This window comes from Panthera leo, chromosome B1, assembly GCF_018350215.1.
Source record: "Panthera leo isolate Ple1 chromosome B1, P.leo_Ple1_pat1.1, whole genome shotgun sequence".
NCBI lineage: Eukaryota > Metazoa > Chordata > Mammalia > Carnivora > Felidae > Panthera > Panthera leo.
The window spans coordinates 165,180,043-165,203,425 of NC_056682.1; the positions used below are offsets into that span (position 1 = coordinate 165,180,043).

At 38.0% G+C, this 23,383-nt stretch overlaps 1 protein-coding gene across 2 annotated transcripts in view; it reads right to left on the reverse strand.

Annotated features, from left to right (window-relative positions):
* The window catches only part of GABRB1 (gamma-aminobutyric acid type A receptor subunit beta1), a 380,009-nt gene that overhangs the window by 79,776 nt on the left and 276,850 nt on the right, over nucleotides 1–23,383 (reverse strand). For both annotated transcript variants that reach the window (XM_042936466.1, XM_042936464.1), the window contains exon 5: nucleotides 20,573–20,655. In XM_042936466.1, the coding sequence (XP_042792400.1) occupies nucleotides 20,573–20,655 (83 nt within the window). The remainder of the gene's footprint in view (nucleotides 1–20,572; nucleotides 20,656–23,383) is intronic.

Here is a 23,383-nt window from a genome sequence, read left to right on the forward strand (position 1 = left end):
AAAGATGAGCTGGCCATATGTTTGTGGGTCTAGTTCTGGGGTTTCTATTCTATTCCATTGGTTTGTGTGTCTGTTTTTGTGCCCATTTGGGCTCTTTCCATTCTTTGGCTATTGTTGATAGTGCGGCTATAAACATGGGAGTGCATGTGTCCCTTGGAAACAGCACACCTGTATCCCATGGATAAATGCCTAGTAGTGCAATTGCTGGGTCGTAGGGTAGTTCTATTTTTAGTTTTTTGAGGAACCTTCATACTGTTTTCCACCATGGCTGCACCAGCTTGCATTCCCACCAGCAGTGCAAAAGAGATCCTCTTTCTCCGCATCCTCGCCAACATCTGTTGTTGTCTGAGTTGTTAATGTTAGCCATTCTGACAGGTGTAAGGTGGTATCTCATTGTGGTTTTGATTTGTATTTCCCTGATGATGAGTGATGTGGAGCTTTTTCTCATGTGTCGGTTGGCCATCTAGATATCTTCTCTGGAGAAGTGTCTATTCATGTGTTTTCCCCATTTCTTTACTGGATTATTTGTTTTTTGGGTGTTGAGTTTGGTGAGTTCTTTGTAGATTTTGGATACTAACCCTTTATCTGATATGTCATTGGCAAATATCTTCTCCCATTCTGTCGGTTGTCTTTTAGTTTTGCTGATTGTTTCCTTCGCTGTGCAGAAGCTTTTTATTTTGATGAGGTCCCAGTTGTTCATTTTTGCTTTTGTTTCCCTTGCCTCTGGAGACATGTTGAGTAAGAAGTTGCTGCGGCCAAGATCAAAGAGGTTTTTGCCTGCTTTCTCCTCGAGGATTTTGATGGCTTACTGTCTTACATTGAGGTCTTTCATCCATTTTGAGTTTATTTTTGTGTATGGTGTAAGAAAGTGGTCCAGGTTCATTCTTCTGCATGTCACTGTCCAGTTTTCCCAGCACCACTTGCTGAAGAGACTGTCTTTATTCCATTGGATATTCTTTCCTGCTTTGTCAAAGATTAGTTGGCCATAGGTTTTTGGGTCCATTTCTGGGTTCTCTATTCTGTTCCATTGATCTGAGTGTCTGTTATTGTCCCTCTCTACTTTTGGTTACCACTGTTATCTAGGAGAATGTCAGGCACTACCCAGGCTACAATGAATGCTTGCTGGATGGATTACGGAAATAATTAACTAGTCAACCAAACATTTCTGATTCTTTCATGCCGATTCTAGAAACAGTTTATGTTTTCAAGAGAGAATATTCAATTATTCAGAGAAGGGAGGAAATCACATATTTTGGTAAGATCAGATATAAATTTTAATAGCGTAGATAAATGTTTCACTAGGCACTGAAAAGCACCATATAGGTGGAGGGTCACACTCATGATAATGCTGAGTGACAGTAATAGGCTGGAGATACCCTACTGATCCTCAAGAAGATTTCAAGAAATTTTTAACCCAACTGTGAAAATTAGCAGTTGTGCTCATATCCATTGCTAACCTCAAGGAGATGGCAGCCTGAAACAGACCATTAACTTCGATTTTAACCAGAGTTGCATATGACTCTGTATATTCTTTGATTTTTTTCCTCTCCAAATTATCGACAATCACCTTTTAATATTCTCTGAGTCCTCAGGATATTTTCGTTAAAAAAGAAGACATCCAGCTTCTGGTACTCTGACCACGTAATACCATGGTAGCACCTGATTAATTTAGTTTGCCTTTTAAACATCCAGGCTCAGTTCTTTTCTCATTCCACAACTAATTGTTGACCTGTCCCAGAGCAGACATAAGGGCAGCCGGAGCGTCAAAACACACAGTATTGTCAACTGGATGGCCTGATTCGCCTTCAACCAGCTGCAGGGCTCTCAACAGCTCAGTTTGGCATTCCTCTTTTGTATCTCATACCCAGAAGTAGAGGAGCGGGTTACTGATTCTGCAACCTTTAGTTCACCTTCAAACTCTATGATTCTTGCAGGGATTCCCTTTTTAAACTGTGTCTCATAATAGAAACCAAAATGCTTTAGTTTCATAATTTAAAGCAACCGCCCCTAAGAGACAGAGAATCTGTATTACATAAAGGTGAAAAACATTAGCTTTTGGGTCCCAAAGATCTGGTTTCAAAGCCTGTGGTATTAACTAACTGTAACTTCGAGAAAGTCACTTAAATTTTCTGAGCCTTGGTCACCCCACCTACAGGCTAGTGATACTTCTTCCTTCACAGAGAAGTTGTGAGGATAATATGAAAAAATAATACATGTAGGGTAAAGCACAACACCTGACACATAGCCTACAATTAAATACTCATGTAATTACAATTTTTATTTATAATAAGAGATAGTCCTTACTGTTCCCTCTGACCCTACGTATGCTTTCTAGTGAAGTACAGACATCATTTTCTGGTATGTACAAGACGGGTCAGGTTGCAAATCTCTCAGCCTCATTGGGAACCGGAGTCCATCAGCCATTCGCAGCCATTCTCTGAATCAGAACAGCTGACGGAATCTTCAGTGAGGTCATTATTTTTAGCTTTGGAACTGTTAGAAAGTCTGCAGGGGATTTTCACAGCATTCAACAAATTAGCAAAGGTCATCAAAACAAATCTACTTACTGAATTCATTGGCTTCAAATCCTATCAAACCAGTGCTGTCATATTAAATTAGAGAACTTTCTACTGGCAATATTTCCATAAAAAGGATCAAGCTGAATTGTGTTTAGACATGCTCCATTGTTACTTCATTTTAAAGTCATAAATTTTGATGGCAAACTGACTTGTCTTCTATTTGCAACGCCCCCACCATTTGGTCATGTGATTTTCTGCTAGTCTAAAATTCCTCATTTCTCCTCCTTGCCTGTCCAAGTTCAGGTCCCATCTCCTTCCAGAAGCCGTTCCTAAATTCCTAAGTGATTTTGACCCTATTCATCCCTGTGCAAAGATGTTAAATACGACTCAGTTAGGCTCCTACATTTTCACAGATTCCCTTAATGACACACATCTCTGCTTGGTCGATTATCCAAGCTTGTAGAACAGCCATCAATCAGCATGACAGACCATCTACACCATAGGTTCTTGCCAGATATTATTATGTTGAGCTCCTTGCTTCACATATTTCCATAAAAGTTTTGGAAGAAACACTTGAGAGTCAAGTAATTATCCATTTCTCTACATACTCTGCATAATGCCTTTGAATCAAGCCATATCACAAGGTTGCTGGATCCTTCAGCAACATCATTTTGGATCTAATATGATTGCTTTACTGAATTGTACTTTGGTGTTATGCCAAGGGAGCACACTGACGGATTGTGTTAAGAAAGAACTGGATGAAACTCAGGGCCCTCTTTCTAAATACCTACTGAAGAATACCACTGAACAGTAAGTTAGGTTTTGTTTTGTGGACAATATGAATATTATAAATTGATTGTGTTTACTTTGCTTGGCCATTAGAAAACTAGTGATAAATCTGGGGTCCATTTATTTCAACTGTATGGTTCACCCCTAATAGCAGATCTGGCTTTACCATTTTTATGCCTATAATTTCCCTTCACCATGGTCACCACAACTGCTTAATTTAATTCTTTTGTATTGAAAGGATTTTTATGAGGTGCCTCACATCTTTTGTAGAATGAGGCAGAAATTAAAAAAAAAATTCTTGATCTATTTTTTTCAGCGAATTACAGCAATTATAGCTTATGGACCATTATTTAGGAATTATTTCTTGGCTTGTGTGCTTCTTTCATTGTTGCACGTCTTCACAACTTGATTTTAAGCCTGAGAATATTCTTTACGTTTTATGATACCCCCCACATACTGGCAGTTCCCAAGAATCTTCAAACCAGACTTCTGTTCACAGGTCTGTTTCTAAGTGATTGGCCATGTGATTTTTGACCTCAAGGTCAAAAAAATCCAAACTTCGGGGTGCCTGGGTGGCTCAGTCAGTTAAGCATCTGACTTTGACTCAGGTCATGATCTCACACTCTGTGAATTCGAGCCCCACGTCGGGCTCTGTGCTGACAGCTCAGAGCCTGGAGCCTGCTTCGGATTCCTTCTCTCTCTGCCCCTCCACCTCTCATGCTCTGTCTCTCTCTCTCTCTCAAAAATAAATAAACATTAAAAAAAAAGAAAAAAGAAAAAAGTACAAGCTCCACAGGATTTCACTCTTTTCTGTGTGAGAGAATTGGTCTAAGTAATCTTCAGTGTCCTCTCTGGTTTTAAAATTCTGTCATAAGTGCTTGTGTTCTCTAAAAGTATTTTTGCCAGATACGGATATTATAGGACAGAACTGACTTAGTAAATTCCTTAAAGATATGAATGTGACCAGGTGACCTATTTATTGCACAGAATGTTCATGAAAGAAAGAGCTCTGTCCAAGAGGCATTCGCTCATTTTTCCATTAAACAAAGAAGAGGACACTTCTAGATACTTCGAGACAATTCAGTTCAGAATTTAAACTGGAAGAACAATTACAAGTGGGCAATAAAAATGATGTAGAAGGGCAAGGCCTTCTTAATTCTATAACATCACATATAACAAGTGCTGATTCGAGTTTATTTAGTACAAAAGAGACAGTGGGATACTGTTGAAGGGCCCTAAGTTGAGAGTTAAGACCTAATTTCAAGTCTTACATTGATCATTAATTAATAAACAATTTATTGCCCTTATCTATGTTCTTGGTTTTTCATTAGTTAAAAAGAAAATTATCTGCCCATATCTGTTTTGTGAGGGTCAAACAAGTCAATGCTAGAGAATACCTTTCAATAAGTACAAAGTGCTATGCAAATGTTGAGGATTACTTTGATAATTCCCTGAGAGCATGGCCATGAATCAAGAAATGACATCTGATGACTCAGTGGGTATTTTGGACTGCTTTTATGATTAAACTGGATGATTTCTCAAAGTTGGTCATTAAGATGGCTGAAGCAATCTTAGACTCTTGATGCTCTTCAAGTCTGTGAAGACCCAACAACGTATAAATTCTCCCCCAACTTCAAATTCAATGGATTTGAAGACAAAGCCTTATCAAGAGGTAGGCACTAGAAGGGATGGAACCATGTCTGTTTTGTATCAAATATTTGTTGAATATACGGAGGGAATTTAATCATGAGGTGTTCTCCCTGGCTATGTGGCTTGCTCCTTTACTATGCCAGTTAGGATATAGGATTCCAGGGTGTGCTTCAGAAAACTTAAAGATAATAACATGGAATTCTGAGATCACTTTGTCATGCCTGTGTTAGATTGCTTGTTGTCAACTTGGAATCACCTCCCCAAATATCATTGGAAAGAAGTTGGATACAGTTTTGCCAGAATCTGCTTCCCCAGATTATGGTTTTCCAAAGAGAGGCATTGGCACCAGATTTGGATGATAGAGGAGGAGAGGCCATTATTTTCTGGGGGCAATTGCTGCCAGATGCATGGGCAGATTTTCCAATCTTTGGATATGCTCTTATTTCTCTATATTAAAACCTTTAATATCTTGAATACACTGAGTGGCTCTTCTGTTTTCTTGACAGAACCTTGATTGGCAATAGAATCACAAATGTTAAATTTGTGAATCTGTTTTTTTTTTAATGTTTTTTAAAATTCATTTTTGAGACAGAGACAGAGCATGAGCAGGGGAGGGGCAGAGAGAGAAGGGAGATGCAGAATCTGAAGCAGGCTCTAGGCTCTGAGCTGTCAGCACAGAGCCTGACGCAGGGCTTGAACTCAAGGACTGTGAAATCATGACCTGAGCTGAAGTCGGATGCCCAACCGACTGAGCCCCCCAGGTGCCCCATGTGAATCTAAGTTTTAACTAAATGCATTTATATACACAGAGTTATAATTAGCACTTTGGGAGAAACCATAGGATTGTTTTAAGCCATTTAGATTTTATTTAGCAAACTATTGCTTTTCAGCATTCAGAAATACCTTTGAGACTTAAGAAAGTCAAATGAAGTTTTCCAAAGTGTCCCATTTTGTTCTCTTAGAAGAACTAGGTTCAACAGGGCAAAGTTTCCTGTTAGTTTGGGCTATTAGTTTGGGCTATTAGTTTGGGCTCTGCCATGTTTTCACACTGTGTATTTGGCAAATTCATTTAACTTCTCTCAGGCTTGGTGACTGTATCAGCATGATGGGAGTCATGACAGCTATTTTACTTTTCCTATAGGTTGTTGTGGGACTCAAATGAAAATGTATGAAAATATTTCATGATATGTATTTGTATATGCACATGTATACGTATGCTATTATTCTCTGGTCTTACACTCATACTTGGTCAAATGCAAATAATAATGGGGATTGATAAGGATTCAATAAAAGTAACTTCCAGAGCACTGCAGCATTTCTACTACCTTTGAGGGTAACCATGTGATTACGTGCACACTTACCTCCATGAAATCTAGCCCAGTGGGCCCTGTGGATATAAAGGGCAGTGGCTGAGAAAGACATTATGTCGCAGGGCTGAAACTCCATGGTCAAGAGTGGAAAACTTTGTTGCTCCAGTATGGACAGTTCTCCAACTGCTTGAGGCATACATAGGTCAGACCACACTGCATGGAGTTGTAAACTGCTCTCTACTTCGAAGGTCACTGTTGCAATCACATTTTACTTTGTGGTATTTGGTCAGGGATACATTAGACAAGTTTCTCAAGCCACTGAGATACCTTCTAATTCTACATACTCGCTGGCAGTGATACTATCCTTAAGTTATTGAATAAACATGGTTAGGATTTCACACATGCCATTTATTTAAAGCAAACCCTTTTTATTCATTGCACGGAGGCAAGATAGGGCTATGAACTAGAACAAGGGAAAAAGACATAAACCAGCAGTTCAGAATTGCTGACTGTCTTGGTAGCATTGAATAGATCTTTTAACACTTCAGTGCTCTGTTTCATAACTATGAAATGTAGACGTACACTGGCTTGTCCTTCCTTCAGTAGTGTTAAAATTACTGACTCTTCATAACTTTCTGATCCAAAACAGCGTTACATACACTCTACACCTACTCTCTCTCTTTCTCTCTTTTTCACACACACACACACACACACACACACACACACACACACTTCTCCATCCCTCTACCCAGTTTTTCTCTTCTTCAACACATTTGTCACAGCATATCATACTCCTGCAAGAATTCTATTTCATATCAGTGACTTTGTTTTATTTTCTAATTCCCTGTAACAGATTGTAAGGTATATCTAGTTAGGGGTTTTGCTTTGTATAGAACAGTTCATGATACCTCATAAGGACTATAGACAGAATATGAGTGAATGAATAAAGTTATGTGTGTTTAAATTAATTAACCAAGATTTTAAAATATCCTGCTTCAGGGGCGCCTGGGTGGCTCAGTCGGTTGAGTGTCCGACTTCAGTTCAGGTCACGATCTCACGGTCTGTGAGTTCGAGCCCCGCGTTGGGCTCTGGGCTGATGGCCCAGAGCCTGGAGCCTGCTTCCGATTCTGTGTCTCCCTCTCTCTCTGCTCCTCCCCCGTTCATGCTCTGTCTCTCTCTGTCTCAAAAATAAATAAACGTTAAAAAAAAAATTTTAAATATCCTGCTTTGTTCTCGAAACTCTTAGGGAGAGACTGGACTGATAAATCCACAAAGTGATATTTTTTGAAAGTGTGCCGATTGATGGGCCACCCATTTTCCTTTCTTAAGGAAATGGAGGCTTTATCTATAATTGTGTAGGGGGCCATAGTTGTTCAAATGCAACAAATGGAGATTTCCTTCCTGAGAATTAGGGAAAGAAACTGTGGGCCAAATTCTTTGTCACATCACTTTCTTGCCTATAAAGTAGGCTGAACAATCATTTGTATGGTGCTTCACAGAACACACAAAAGAATGTTGAAAAGTAGTCCACTTGGCAGTGAGATACACAGGAATATGATGCAACCAGTAGCTGTATTTCAGCAGCCAAAGATAGGAGAAGTGCCTATAGAGTCTTTTCAAGTGATCCCAAGTTAATCTAAAAGGAATTGAGTCACTGGTCTGTGATCCTGACCAAATATACATATATATGTGTGTGTATATATATACACACATATATATTTGTGCAAATATATAAATTTATGCAAATATATAAATTTATGCAAATATATATATATATATATATATATATATATATATGCATTGGTCTTGAATGCCATGTTAAAATATCAATGGAATGTTTCTCTAGTTGTTGATCAATGATCTAATTTCTAATAATCTAAAACTTTTGGGAATGGTATTTGTGCATCCAGACACGTGCTACCTTAAGAATGTAGTCTTTGGGGCACTATGATATAGTCATCTTGTCATCCTAGAAGTACTGACAGTGTTGGGAATGAGATGTGCACAATAATCGCTTGTATATGATAAAAGAATCAGAAACCTCTGGGAACCCAGAAATAGACAAAGAGAGCCAGGAAGAGTGAAACAAGTACTTGCTCCTGGCACTCTGTCATCAGTCAGCTCAAGAGTGGAGAAGAAGAGGGCTTTGATTGGATGGTGATGTCCAGAAAGATCAGCTTTTTAGGAAAAAGCTAAGAGAGACGGGAGAAAATGGTTAGAAATGAAGAGGGGAGAGCAATGATGACATTGCAGCAATAGTGGCAACAATCAGGGTGAGGACAGGTATGACAAAACTGAGGAAAAGGAGCACTCACAACTGATGTGAAAGTTGAAACTTCAGGATTCTGGGGGAGCAAACATCTGATTGCTCTGTACATCGGTGATGGTTGTGATTACCACTTACTTTACCTTAAACACTGTACCGGGCACTTTAGCTTTGTCTTAATGAGGTCTCTTAAGGACTTATATACTCTCTACTCTGCTTCTATCTTCCAACCCTCCACAATTTCCCAAATTCCTCCTCCAGTGCCCAGTGGAATGCAGTCCAGCATAAGCAAAATCTCCTCTGTCCTCAATGTCCTTGTCTTTACCACTTGCTCCCACCAAAGCCTTGCAAACACAGCTTACCCAGTAGCCCTCTCAATGTACTGGCTGTTTTTCCTGTGACATCTCTGATATTGGACTTGGGAGTTGCACTAAGTGCCTTTTTGTTCCTCATCGTCTCCTCCAGGCTGTTCTCCATTCCTCCTTTCTAAAAACCTCTAACTTAGAATTTCATGTCATCTTACCGTCATGGGCCAATCCAAGGTTAATTCTTTTCCTTTCTCTGTATGTTTAGCTTTTTTTCACCCACACGATCCTGTTTTAATTCTTTGGGAATCCAATGTACATGTAGACTTTTTTCTATACACCAGACTTTAAGTTTTTGAGCTCTTTTGCTACACCAATAATTTCTTCCATTTTGCCACAGACCTTGACTGTCCTAAGAAAGAACTTACCACAGATAAGAGGCTTCCTATGTGACTTCTTTTGGACTGGTGTATAAGGCTCAGAGCTGGTGTCGTGTGTATATGCAGTCTGCATATAAATATGCATATAAATAATTAGTATTATTTTCACTGTGGGTTTAAAAGTACTAATGAATGACATACCATATCTGGGAATCTTTCACATATAAAATGGTAGACCACAAATGTCCCATACGTGGGGTACTTTACAAAATCTAAGCTGTTCCGGTTCCAGTGTTTGGAAGTTATTCAGGTCACTTGAAAATGACTTTTCTGCCTCGGTTAATTTAAAACCCGAAACTCTCTTGAATCAAGTGCTGACCCACCAGTGTGGCAAAGGCTTTTAGCTAATTATGTAAATCTCAGTAGGAAGCAAACAGGCTGGTAATGTAGATCTAGGAACACAGGTGAAACAGGGTTTTTGTTTTTTGTTTTTACTTCAGTTCTTACTACTCAGTGTGGTCCATGCACAAATAGCATAGGTATCACCGGGTAGCATGTTAAAAGTTCAGACTCTCAGACCCCAGCCTAACTCATGAAACCAGAATGCATTCTAACAAGATCCCCATATGCACATTAACGTTTGACAAGCCCCTCAGGGAGCATCAGACAGGTGAAGGGTTTCCACTCTGACAGTTTTTAAGGTAAAAGCAGAAATGCTTGGGCTCTATTCAGTGGAATTTTCTTTGTCAGAATTGCAGGTCTATGTAATCTAAGCACAGGGAATACAATCTATTTGAAGTCAATGCAGTCACCTAGTGGGAGCTCTGTGACAAATCTGCCCTTCTACACAATCAAATGAGTTCAGTTAGTGCCTATAGGACAGGTTGCAGGGAAATGAAGATAAATATAGAAATTATTATTATATTATTTTTTGTGGCTGAAACAAATAAACTATACTTGATTTCGGTTTGATAAACTATTCCCATTAAAGCCTGTTGCTGTGTGTTCAATTCAAATATAAATTTTGACTAGCTTTTTTCTTTTTTTAAAATGAAAGAAAATGTTACTAAAGCAGCCAATGTGCATACCTCTCTTTCCCAAGTAGATAACCCCATTCACCACAGAATTATTATACAAATTAATGTGTCATTGATTGCATTCATATTAATATGTGGTATATATATTGGGGCTTTAAAGATAGAGTAGCATCTTGTAACAACTTGACTTATTATTACATGGATTTGAATGTCTGGTTCAAGCACTTAATTCCAATGAAAGGCAGGGTCCATTGGTCTATCTATTTATTTCAAGGCATCCACTTTTAAAGAAAAAAAAAAAGAGCCTTCTGCCAGAGGGGATAAAGAAAAGAATAGCTTAAATTTTCTCCTTTGATCATTTCAATAATTTCTTTCTTTGAATTTCATGCTCTTTTGTGTTCTTTGCTATACTTTCTTCTCTCAGTTCTGTTTCCATTCTGTTTCCCATTTAGGGAACTGGGTCTATTAGAAAGAGAGGAGCAGAAATTCGAAGCATTATAGCCTTAATGCAGTGCCTGTCAAACTTGGCTGCATATCGAAATCATCGGGGAGCTAAATGAATGTGCAAAGGCCCACCTTCCACAAATTCTGATGTTATTGTCCAGGGTGGGGTCATGGTATCAATATTTCGCAAGCTCCCTTAAAATTTTTTTTTAGTGTTTATTTTTGAAAGAGAGAGACAGAGTGCGAGAGGGGGAGAGGCAGAGAGAGGGAGACACAAAATCGGAAGCAGGCTCCAGGCTCTGAGCTGTCAGCACAGCACAGAGCCTGAACAGGGGCTCAAACCCACGAACCGAGATTGTGACCAGAGTCAAAGTTGGACACTTAATAGATCCAGGCGTCCCTAGCTCCTTTTTAAAATCTTTGATCTTAAAGATAAGAATAAAGCAATTTAAATGTGGAAACTGACACCTAAATAAAAACTGAATTATACATACTGTCACACAGTTTTTATATGGATGTGGTTCACAGAACAATACAAGTCCAGACCTCTCAAGAGAATATGTGCATTTCCAAGATTACAGGTGCTTGTGCATCAGAATTATGAGTAATGAATAGATTTTGAAACTATAGAACCACCGCAATCTGTCAGACCTAACACTATATGAAAATGATTTGGGAACTAGTATCTGTAGCCATTTAGAAGAGAAAGGATTTCTGACCATTGTGGGATCTGTTGCAATTATAGAAGTGACCTGGTAAAATAATGGCTATTCTTTAAATTATATCAATATTTGGTTTAGTTGGCAAGAATGTCAGAAAATAAATGCCCAAATAGGAACTCAACTGAGACAGATTCAGGAAAAAGGAAGACCAATTAAAACCTGCTTTGTTCTCAGGGGTCTACTTTGCATTCAGATATATCAGACCTAAGAACCATGCAATTCACACCCAGTGGGGAAGCTAGAGAGAAGAGTTTTCTTAAGAGGCTACAAAGAAGGGCCAAATCTCTACTTTCAAGTCAGATTTCTTGATTTCAAATCCCATTTGGACCACTATCATTTTGTGACTTGAGTCAAATTACTACCATGATGTTTTGATTCCCTCCTCTACAAAATGGGATAGAACAGTAGGGTTTTGGTGAAGATTCAATGGGAAATCTTTGTTAAGTGTGTGGCCCACAGTATAGAATGAAGAAATATTAGCTATCATTATTATTAAGTTTGGATCCCAAGTGAACCAAAGCCCTCAGTTTAGCAGGGGTATCAAGTTCTAGATCAAAGTTACATTATAAAATATGTCTCTAAGTGTTTGGTTAATACCTAAATCATTTAGGCAAAGTAATAATCTTTATTTTGACTCCCTTTTTGGAAGCTGATAGCAAAATGGTCATCCCTCACAGCAGCAAGGAAAGAGGAAATTTCTAGGAATCTAAATCTGTAAATCAGAGATATCCTCATCAATCTCCATAGCTACTCATCCAAGTATGGAAAATAAACTTAAACTGTCTCTAGGATTGAAATGAACAGTTATAAGGCTAACTTTATAGTCAGGTTGATTGCAAAACTAATTTTCATGAAAAGAACTCCATTCCTCCACTGGCTTTTATTTTATAACTTTAAAGGATCAGAGACTTTTCACAAAGAGTGCTTTTTCACAGTTTCAAAGAAGCAGCCTGGAAAAAGGAATAAATTAATTCAGAAATATTCCCTTCTTCCCTACACCCACCCCTCTGCTCATCAAAAAAGCTACAGGCACTAAAATTCATTAACATTTCTATGAACATAAATGTGAAATATTCATTTTCATTAAGTAGTCTACTGAATATGGCAAAATCAAATTTATCTAAGGAGATATCCAATGCTGCTAATTTCCTTGACAATGGGGACATAAAGCAAGGGAAGCCATGAATCATTCATGAAGTTCAATTTACTTCTGTTATTTTTGGTGTTTAGCATCCATGAATAGAAAGTGTGCGGCATGTTGTAGATGTTATTTTTAAATTATTTCAGATCAGAATTAATGATCTGGCAGGCAGCAATAAAGTAAGAGTGATTCAAAGGCTTTGCTTGTAATTATCCTATATTTCATATTTTTCTTGTGAGTATGTGTTCATGTATTCATAACATTTTTTCTATATTCTAATATCCTTTACATATCAGAATCACTTTAGAACCAATATTTTAGGAAAGCACATAAAATAATTTACTGGTGATGTGACTGAATTAAATACACTCTCAGAGTCCTAGATTTTAGGGCTTAAAGACATCTTTAAGTTTATATAATTAACTGACCTCTCAAAGAGGAATGTCTTTTACATTAATACTGGTAAGTAGCCATTTCCAATTAATTGAAAACTCTGTGTGGGATGGGAAGTCTTTCTTTAGCAAAGACTTATTTCGTGAACGGGCACATTTGCTCATTGGAAGTATTTCTCTCAAATTCTGCATCTCCCTTCTTATAACTTTTGCCTCTCTGTGTGCTTGGTTGCTGCTATATCACCAGCATTTACTTTATACATAGAGCCACATGTGGTCACCACTTAAGAAAGGCTAGTTGAATTGAATTGAATTGAATTGAATGGGTTCAAATCTTGCATTCTGGTTGTGATAGTTTTGTGTCAACTTGAGTTGGTCAAACATTATTCTGCATGCTCTTATGAAGCTGTATTTGCATGAGAATAACATTTTAATTGGCAGACTAGGTAAAGTAGATTGCAATCCCTAATGTGGGCAGGCTACACCCAATCCATGGAAGGTCCAAAGAAAACAAAAAGACTGACCTTCCCCAGAATAAGAAAGAGTTCTTTCGGCCTATCCTTGAATGGGGACAATCAGTTTTTTCTTGTTTTCAGACTCAAATTGAAACACTGGCTCTTCCTGGGTCTCAAGCCTACTGGCCCTCAGGCTAGAACTATACCATCAGCTCTCCAGTTTGCTGACTCACCCTACAGATCTTGAGCTTATTAGCTTTCATAATTGCATGAACCAATTCTTTATAATAAATCTCTATCATCTATCTATCTATCTATCTATCTATTTGTTATGTTTCTCTAGAGAATCCTGACTAATACACTGGACAATACCAAGGATAATGTTGCTGTTCTATATGGTAGCATTTAAAACATTTGGAAATAGCTGTTATGCCTCCCTAAAATTTTCTTACCTGATATCTTGGTCTCTTCCTCCGAAGGAAATTATCTTAATATGGCATTAAGAACTGGATACATGTGGTTTTACCAGGACAGACTTTTGTAGAACTGCTTCTGTCTCATGTCTGGATACCACACTTACTTTGATTTTATTTATAGGTGTTAAATAAATCTTAGCATTTCACTTCGCAAACATCACATTTTCTCAGGGAATTTTCCATCGCTGAGTTGGGCCGCCTTATTGGGTAGACACATTTTTCTTATCACTTGCTATTTTTTGGACAAGGAAACAATTTTATTTTGGAAATAATCCAATATGACTATGGCTTGACATTCTGTGTATATGGTGTTACTACCAAGACTTTTAAATCAACACAATGACAATATTCCTAGACTAAAAGATAGATTGATAGTTCACTAAATTGAATACATTAAAGCAATGCCTAAATTAAAAGTTTCCAAATCATTTTTTAAAAAGAAACAGGTATAAAAATAACCCAGTGTCATTACATGGTACCTTTGCTTGATAAATTGATTGTGGTTTAAGTAGGAGGGACATAGTTAATGACTCAAGTCAAGCCCCACCCCCTCCACCCCACAATTGATAGTAATTGATCACATTTAGCAGCCTATCAAAGTTCCTCAAGTAAAATGTTGTCTTTCCCTAACTGGCTCTTGACTGACACATTTACAATTTAAAATTTTTAAGTTAGTCTTAAAGCATGAACATAAAAATTGTACAAATGAAAGAATATTTTATTGCACATAAAAAATCCCTGCCTTAAATTTTATCTAAGAAAATTAGAGCTAGACTTATCTTCTAAGACTCAAAAGACTTGAAAAGTTTGGACCCAAAATATTTAGCATACATACACTCCACAGATACTATCAGGTAGGAGACTAGGTTTTAATTATTGTGTTGTGAACAAAACAATGCTCCTTTCCCTTCTGGAGTTTATAGTCCACAGAGGGGAAAAAACAATAAAGATGGAAACAAATACTACAATACTAAGTGCCATTTGGGAAACTAACAGAGTTTTGAAAGAGAATAAGTAGGGTTTCCTAATTTAGATTGGATTCTCAGGAAAGCCTCTGATTGGAGGTGGCATCTTAGGTGGGAACTATAGGATGAGAAGAGGAAATCACCAAAATGGGGAAAAGCATTTTCAGACTGAAGGAATAAGGTGGTGAAGATAATGAGATAGAAGAAAGCTTAGTCTGCAAGACACAAAGAATCTAGGGTTTTGGAGTTAATGTAGTAAAAGAAGGGAAAGATAACTATAGATAAGAGTGGAGATATCAAGGGAGGGCAGGTCACACAGAGCTTGAAGATTAAATTAAGAAGCATGGAGAGTCTGGTGCAATGGGAAACCTTTGAATATTGTTATTCATTTTATTTTTTATTTTTTTAATGTTTATTTTTGAGAAAGAGAGAGAGAGATTGAGAGAGAGAGAGAGAGAGAGAGAGAAAGTGCATGCAGGAGAGGGATAGGGGCAGAGAGAGAGGGAGACGTGGGTTCCAAATCAGGCTCCAGGCTCTGAGCTGTCAGCACAGAACCCAATGCAGGGCTCATACCCACGTACCGTGAGATCGTGACCTGAGCCGAAGTCAAACACTTAACCGACTGAGCCCCTCAGGTGCCCCAGAATATTTTTAAAGCATTGAAGTAATATGACTTGATTTATACCATGCAAAGATCACTTTGGCTGCTGGGTATAGAATGGGCTGGAGTCAAGAGTGAAAGCAAGAAGACCAATGGAAACATGGCTACAATGATTCAGGTAAGAAGTAATGGTGGTGGCAGTAGGGCTGAAAAGAGTGAAAGAACTTGATACATACCTTGCAAGTAGAATGGACGGTACTTGAAAATAGGAGTACTTGAATAGGAGGAGTGTGAGGGAGATGTCAACAATTAATCCTAGGGTGGTGGTTGGATAGTGAGATGAAGGAGACTAAAAAGGAAACTCATTTGGGAGGGAAAAATTGATAAGTTTTGAGCAAATTAAATTTAAGATGTCTTTGCAACACCAAAATAGATATGTCAAGAACAGTGCTATGTATCGATCTGGGACCTTGAAGAGATCTGAGCTGGAGTTACAAATTTGGGGATCATTGGAATAAAGATGGAATGTAAAGAGATTGTAACCTTTCTGAAAACATTGTCAGTGAAGGTGGGAGTTGGGTGGCCAGATTACAGTAGGTTAAGAAGTTGAGACAATAGACAAGAAATATAAACCAATCTTTCAAGCAGTTTGTAGAAATAGAAAGCAGAGAGATTAGGAAACGTTTAAGGAGAGATGTGGGCACAGAGTAGAGATGTTTATGATAAGAAGAGTTTTCAGCTAGTTTTTAGGCTGTGAAGAGAGATAGCAGACTGGGTGAGATTGAGGATCTAGGAAATCAGGGGTAGAGGTGTGTGTTAACTTGGGAAAATCAATTAGAGGAGAAAGCAATGGAATCCTGAACACTGGGATCAGGTCAGTGTATTCAAGGAATAGAAGCATCTCTTCCTTTGAAATACAGAGGGCTAAGTCAGAATGATGAAGACATAATGATCAGACCACTGAGAGATTCCAGGCCTGAAATGGCTTCTACTTTTTGGGGTATAGTGAGAGGTGACACTATCTGCTGATAGTCAGAGGGTAAGATTAGGATGGAGATTTTCCTCAATTGTTGCTTCTGGGAATGGGAAAAGACACCTGAAACCTCCATGACTGTTACCCCGAACCCTTTTCGTATGTTTATGAAGCTTGTGGCTATCAAGCCTTCACATGATAGCTTTATTGATTTCAAATTCCAAGTGCTCTTAATACTAAACTCCTTGATTGAATTTTCTATGTGCCATTAACTCATTTTATAGCATCCCAGGGGCAAGAAGCTATTAATGTGCTCCAAGTTCAAGTAAATTTTCAATTTAATAAGGCTTTATGGCCTTTCCAATTTTACTTGACTAGATGACATTAAAGTGAAGCAAAACACCTTTAATTTGTCTCAAAGGACCTAACCAAGGAAAACATTTCCCCATCCTTGGGACTGTGATGGGAGAGAACATAAGCCAGTAAATTTTGTAAGGTAGGTAAAGTTTCTACTCCACTGGTCACAAAAGTGTGATTGGTGCAATCTTACCTTGGCAGAATCTCTACTTTATCATTCTTATCTCCCAACTAATACTGGAGCTTCTCATTTATAATCACTTTAAAGCTCAGTTACAGTCTTCATAAATTGTCAGTTCAGGGAGAGCTGTTTCAGCAAATAATGCAACACATGTCTCTCCATGTAGAGTTAAAAAATAGATGACTGACAGATTCAGTATTTATTGATACTTAGCAACGCATCAATTATATACTTAGGCAAGAACAAGCAAAGCTCATTCAAACTCCATATTATTGCCATATGTTACTTAGTTACTTGAAGTTTTTACTCTTAAGATTTAAAATCTCGAGGGGCGCCTGGGTGGCTCAGTTGGCTGAGCGTCCGACTTCGGCTCAGGTCATGATCTCATGGTTCTGAGTTTGAGACTCCCATCGGGCTCTGTGCTGACACAGAGCCTGGAGCCTGCTTTGGATTCTGTGTCTCCCTCTCTCTCTGCCCCTCTCCTGCTCATGCTTTGTCTCTCTCTGTCCTCAACAATAAATAAATGTAAAAAAATAAAGATTTAAAATCTCAGGGCGCCTGGTGGCTTAGTCGGTTGAGCATCTGACTTCAGCTCAGGTCATGATCTCGCAGTTCGAGAGTCCGAGCCCTGCGTCGGGCTCTGTGCTAACAGCTCGGAGCCTGGAGCCTGCTCCAGATTCTGTCTCCCTCTCTCTTCCCCTTTCCAGCTCATGCTCTCTCTCTGTCTCTCAAAAATGAATAAACATTAAAAAAAAAAATTAACAAAAAAAGATTTAAAATCTCTTTACACTGATTAATCTCTTGTTTAAAAGGGACACATTTTTAAGTAAAATAATGTTGATTTAGTAAGCAATGTTGAGGCTTTTAATTTTTTTTTAGGTTAATGTCAATGGAATCAAGGACTACTCAGTTTCCTGCCTCCACAGACTATCCTCTCTTTCCACAGTTGCAATCATTTGACCTTTAACCTAAATGCAAAATTTTGCTTCAGCTTCTGAGATCTATTCTAACCTTTATGAGGGATAATTTTAGGAACTACAGACGAGTCTTTGGTTGACTCAGCAATCTTAACCCAGCTGAGAGTGATTCCAATTGGTGTTATACTTTTTTTTTTAACTTTTTTTTTTTTTTAATTCTAGAGAGAGAAAGAGAGAGAGTGTGCACATGAGAGGGGGAGGGGGCAGGAGGAGAGAGAGAATCATAAGCGGGCTCCATGTTCATTGCAGAGCCGAAGCAGGGCTCGATCCTGTAACCCTGGGGTCATGACCTGAGCTGAAATCAAGAGTTGGGCCCTCTACCGACTGTGTCACCCAGGCACCCCTTTTTTTTCTTTATTTTTTTTATTAGGTGTTACACCCCTAATGATGGGTGCTCTTTGCTTCTTTGCTCACCTATTGATTGGAGGATTCTGTGAAGGAAAGTACATTACCTGGGTTTGAATCCTCTTTACCACTATCCTTGCCTGTGGTTCTGGGTTAATTATTTTACTTTTCTAAGCCTCAGATACATACTCTCAAATGTTATTAGAAATACTTATGTTACAGAGGTGTTGTTTGGTGAGTAGAAGACAGTTCCATTCCCGCTCCTGTCCCCTTTCTCCCATGTTCCTACCTTCATAGACTCCTCATTGCACAAATTCTCCCGGCTTGAGTTTTGCTTTGCTTTAGGTAAATACCTTTAGGGACCAGATTTTTGTGAACTGCTATTGGATCACTTTGATGATGGTTACCATCTTCCTGCATTCATACATATTAGCTGATTTTAGGGTCCTAGCTACTAGGCCTTCCACCTGTCCAGATATCTGGTTGTATTTTACTGAATGCCTCAATGATTATGACATACTTGGGTCACCACCTATTGCTTGATATCATATTTTATGATAACTTTGGACTATCAGGATGCTTGGGCTTCCCCCCATACCTGTCCCACAAAAATTGTGTTTAACTTAATACCTCATTTACAGTTTTTGTTTGAGTCATTATATGGTATGATAAATGGACCTAAAAGTCATATATTTTCTAAATATGAACAAAGAGAATCTCTGTTTAAAGAGGAGTATAAACCTATGATAACAGAAAAACTTGATGTGAATTATAAAATATATATTTTGTGAGAAAAATGCTGCTAATTTCAGGACTTGCAATTTATAACACAGAAATAATTCAAATACTTGTCAAAATTCATTGCTTCTTTAAATGAACGGTGTAAACCGGAAGATCTTGTAATTTCAAGAGGTTGTCATACCTTAATGCCAGCATAGAAGCAAAGATAACAAATCAGTAGAATCAATGGAAGAGAGGTCAAGGGTAAAAGCCAACCCATACGAATAAGCTATTCATCCTGCTCTTTCCATATCAGTTCTAAAAGCTAAGGTTTACTTGCTTAGCTAAAGTTCAGCCTTATTTATAAAACCTCATTAGCCATTAATAAACAGTTGGGTTCATATTTCATTTCTATGGTTTAATTTTGGTTGTCATTGGCATTTAAACCAAAGTCACCATCAATACTTTTGTATATTAACATTCTTCAACCAACTTATTTATACATTGTATTTTAAAGTTAGAATATTAATTAAGGAATAACTCATGAATGTTCTTGTTCATTCCAGGTTCTAGTGGTAGTAGATCAATGTGCATGTCTAAATATATAGCTATATCTGCATAAGCATTTTTATTTATTTCCAAGCCTATATACAACAAACTAGAAAACTAATGTAATTGCTTAATAATCAGACACTGGTGAATACATTTGCTCTTTAATAATAATATAGGGTCATCTGGAATGTTCCTTTGGTATTTTGATATCTAGATCTGGGAGTATTTTAGGTTATCTAAATAAATAGCTCTCTATTTCTCACATTACATTAAGCAGTTTTAGAATGCTCTGAATTACCTCCTGCACCCGTCTGTGCCTCTAAAAACCAGGAAATCACCTAGGCCTGGTATTCACAATTGATGGGCTCAACTGCCTGCATGTTGATGGCTGAGAAACTACGAAACAGAGTCAATCAGATTAAATATTAGTGACTAAGATATTCTAATTGTCAAGAAAGCAATCAATGAAACACAATCCCAGAAGACAAACAAAAGCAGTTACTAGACTTGAAAAATATCAACTCTTTGGCCCAGAGCACAAGCCTCATGAATACTATCATCCTGTTCTTCCCATGAAGAAAGCCAAATGTGCACAAGACTCTAACATAGTGTTGTTCTAAAAGACAACAATTTACAGTCATTCACATGTCCAGACTACAGAACCGAAAACAATCTCACAAGGTCTTTTCATGTTAAAATGTTTTGCCTCTCTTATTAATGCAGCTTGGGGATTAGAAGGCTTTGGGAGAAACTCTACCCTAAGGAGAAAGCATGAGTTCATACATTGTCCAGCCAAAATAAGTGGACTTTCTCTAGTGGTTCAAAAGTATAACTGCATTGAAATGACCCTTGAGCCACCGATATGAGGGAAATGTCACTGGACTGTGAATCTCTTGAAAAATTGGCAGGAAAGTGTAGCTAAAAGTATCCCAGTTCCAATTACTCAGGGCAAGGTTGAATTTAATTGGGTCAAGCAAACGTCCCTCTCTCTCATTCCCCTGTCCAAGTAACTCACAACTTTCAATCTCCAGAGTGCAGTTTTGCTCATCCAGAGGATATCTTCGTAGATCCATCATACATGCAGCTGTGGTTGTGATCCTGTCGGGAGGAGAGAGAGAAAAGACAGCATCATAAAGATGATGACTTTCATTTCCAGGCTTCCCAGCCCCCAATCGTGTTTACCAGTTGGCATCAAAATTTTGTGATTACAATTTAAAAAAAAAATTTTTTTTTTTTAACGTTTATTTATTTTTGAGATAGAGAGAGAGACAGAGCATGAACGGGGGAGGAGCAGAGAGAGAGGGAGACACAGAATCGGAAGCAGGCTCCAGGCTCTGAGCCGTCAGCCCAGAGCCCGATGCGGGGCTCGAACTCAGGGACCGGGAGATCGCGAGATCGTGACCTGAGCTGAAGTCGGACGCTCAACCGACTGAGCCACCCAGGCGCCCCTGTGATTACAATTTTTGAAGGTGGGCAGATTAACTTCAAGTCTTTCTTTGCTGCCCACTAGCTGTGTGAGTTTGATCTAGTTTTATTTATCTCCGTAAGACTAGGCCCCCCTCATCAATCAAAATACCTCCTTCAAAGGACGGCCGTGAGGATGAAGAGAGATAATGTGTGGAAAGCTCCTAGCCTGGTGCCTCGTAGTTGGTAAGTGCTCCACAAATGATGGTCATTTTACAGCTGTTACTATCCCATGGTCCTTCCTATACTTTCTAGCATCTAGCAATGTCTGTGACAGTATCTACAGTGGGTCTGGCCTTATGAGTAAGAGGAGATCAACATTATGCATCAAAACCTATCTCCCTCTCCTGCTATAGACTAATAATAAAACAACAACAAAAATGACAAGAACAATAAAACCCGCCTTCTATGACAGTTGGGTCCTCACATTCCTCACTATTAGAAAGAGTTGTTGGATTCATCTGAGATCCTCTTCTACCTATACTCAGCAGGTAGCATATAACCAGTAAAGAAACACTATCCTAGGATTGGTGTTCAGAGAGTATTTACCAGTTTCCGCTCTCCATTGACTTTATTTGTTTATGCAAATCCCAGGACCTTGACTCTAGATATCCTACTGGGATTTCCATTATCTCTCCTTTTTCTCTTGCCTCTAAAGTTTCCTGGAATGTGGAGTGTGAGAGTACCTTAAATTCCTTTGGCTAGTCCATGCCTTCAAACAGTTGGTATCACTTTGTAATTGACAAAGTACTTTTCTTTAAAAAAATTACATAATCCTTCTATACAAAGTAATGTATAATCATATTTTAATGAATTTGAAAGATTCAAATTTAGTAATATTTTCTTTCTAGCTTAATCCATAGGAGGTACAACACTGGACATTTTCCATAAATACTCTGAATGCCAAAGAAGTCAGGTATGTCTTCTTAGGGGGAAAATTCTTAGATAGCATCCTACCACGTCTCCTGTTCTGAATCTTGCTTGTTTTCATTAACAGTACATCTTGGATTTGGTCCCATGTGGTAAATAAGCTGTCTTAAAAAATTTACTACAATAGGTTCAGTTATATGGAAATATCATAATTTATTTTTCCAATCACACTTCAGTGGACATTTACATTGTTTTCTTTTTTTTTACTTTTATAAATGAAGATGCTCTGAATATACTGGTATACCCTACTATGGCTAACTGTATGTTGGTCATTTCTAGAAAGAGAATTATTAGAAAGAATGGTATGTATATTTGAAATTTTGCCACATTGCTCTTCATAGAGGTTGTGCCAACTTATACTCCCATCAACAGTGTGTTTAAATTTGACAAGGTATTTCACAAACCTATGTGTTTTGTGGCTTCTAAGATGAGTTATTGTTTTGGTCATTTGTGTTAACCTAACAGAACCTTCTTCTTAAAAACATTATTAGGAAAAATACTGGCCATTTCCAATTTCTCTTTGGTTTTCCTTATGAAAAATTACAGTTTACTGAGGTGAACATTTGCATATTCCCTTTGAAACCTTCCTTAGGATGTTGGTCAATTTAATCAGATTTATTTGAGCATTAAGCAGGGGCAAAAAGAATTTTAAAATTCAATTAAAAAAATTTCTTCAAAGTATTTTACAAAAAAATATGAAGACTAGTTGTATTCCAGAATTTAGCATGTAAAAGGATTTTACTACATTCCTTATTGCTTCCCACTCCCATTAGCATATGAATTAATTTTTTCACTTAATAATATATCATGAAGATCTTTTGTTGCCTGAAAAGATAATTCCACAACATTATTTTTATGGCCTGTGTAGTGTCTCAAACGCCCCCAATAAGGCAGCACAATGAATATTTTAAAATGCTTTAAAAATCACCTATCTACATTACTGTATTCTTGTTTAACAGCTGTTTATGAATTAAAAATTCAGGAGGATGTGAACATTCCTTAGAAATTACTAGTGTGGCCAGCCCTCTGATCCTATGACTTTATCTGGTAATTCTCAACCAGAGATAACTCTTCCATACAGGAGACATTTGGCAATATCTGGAGATGTTTTTGATCATCAGTCTGGGGGGTAGAGGCTTGATAGCAGCATCTAGTGGGTGGAGGCCAGCGATGCTGTTAAACATCCTACAATGCCCAGGATACTGGTCACCAATAGAGAATTATCTGTCCCCAAATGTCAGTAGTGCCAAGGTTGAGTGACCCTGCCACAATGGTGGTTTTCAAACATTTTTCCTCTGAGGATATCTTTAATAAAGTGAAATCTACAGAACTTCAGCATATAAAATGCAAATGAAATGAAAGCTATATATATTTTGTTAATATGAAATTCTCTTATAAATTAACATGTTGACATCTATTTTAATAAGCATAG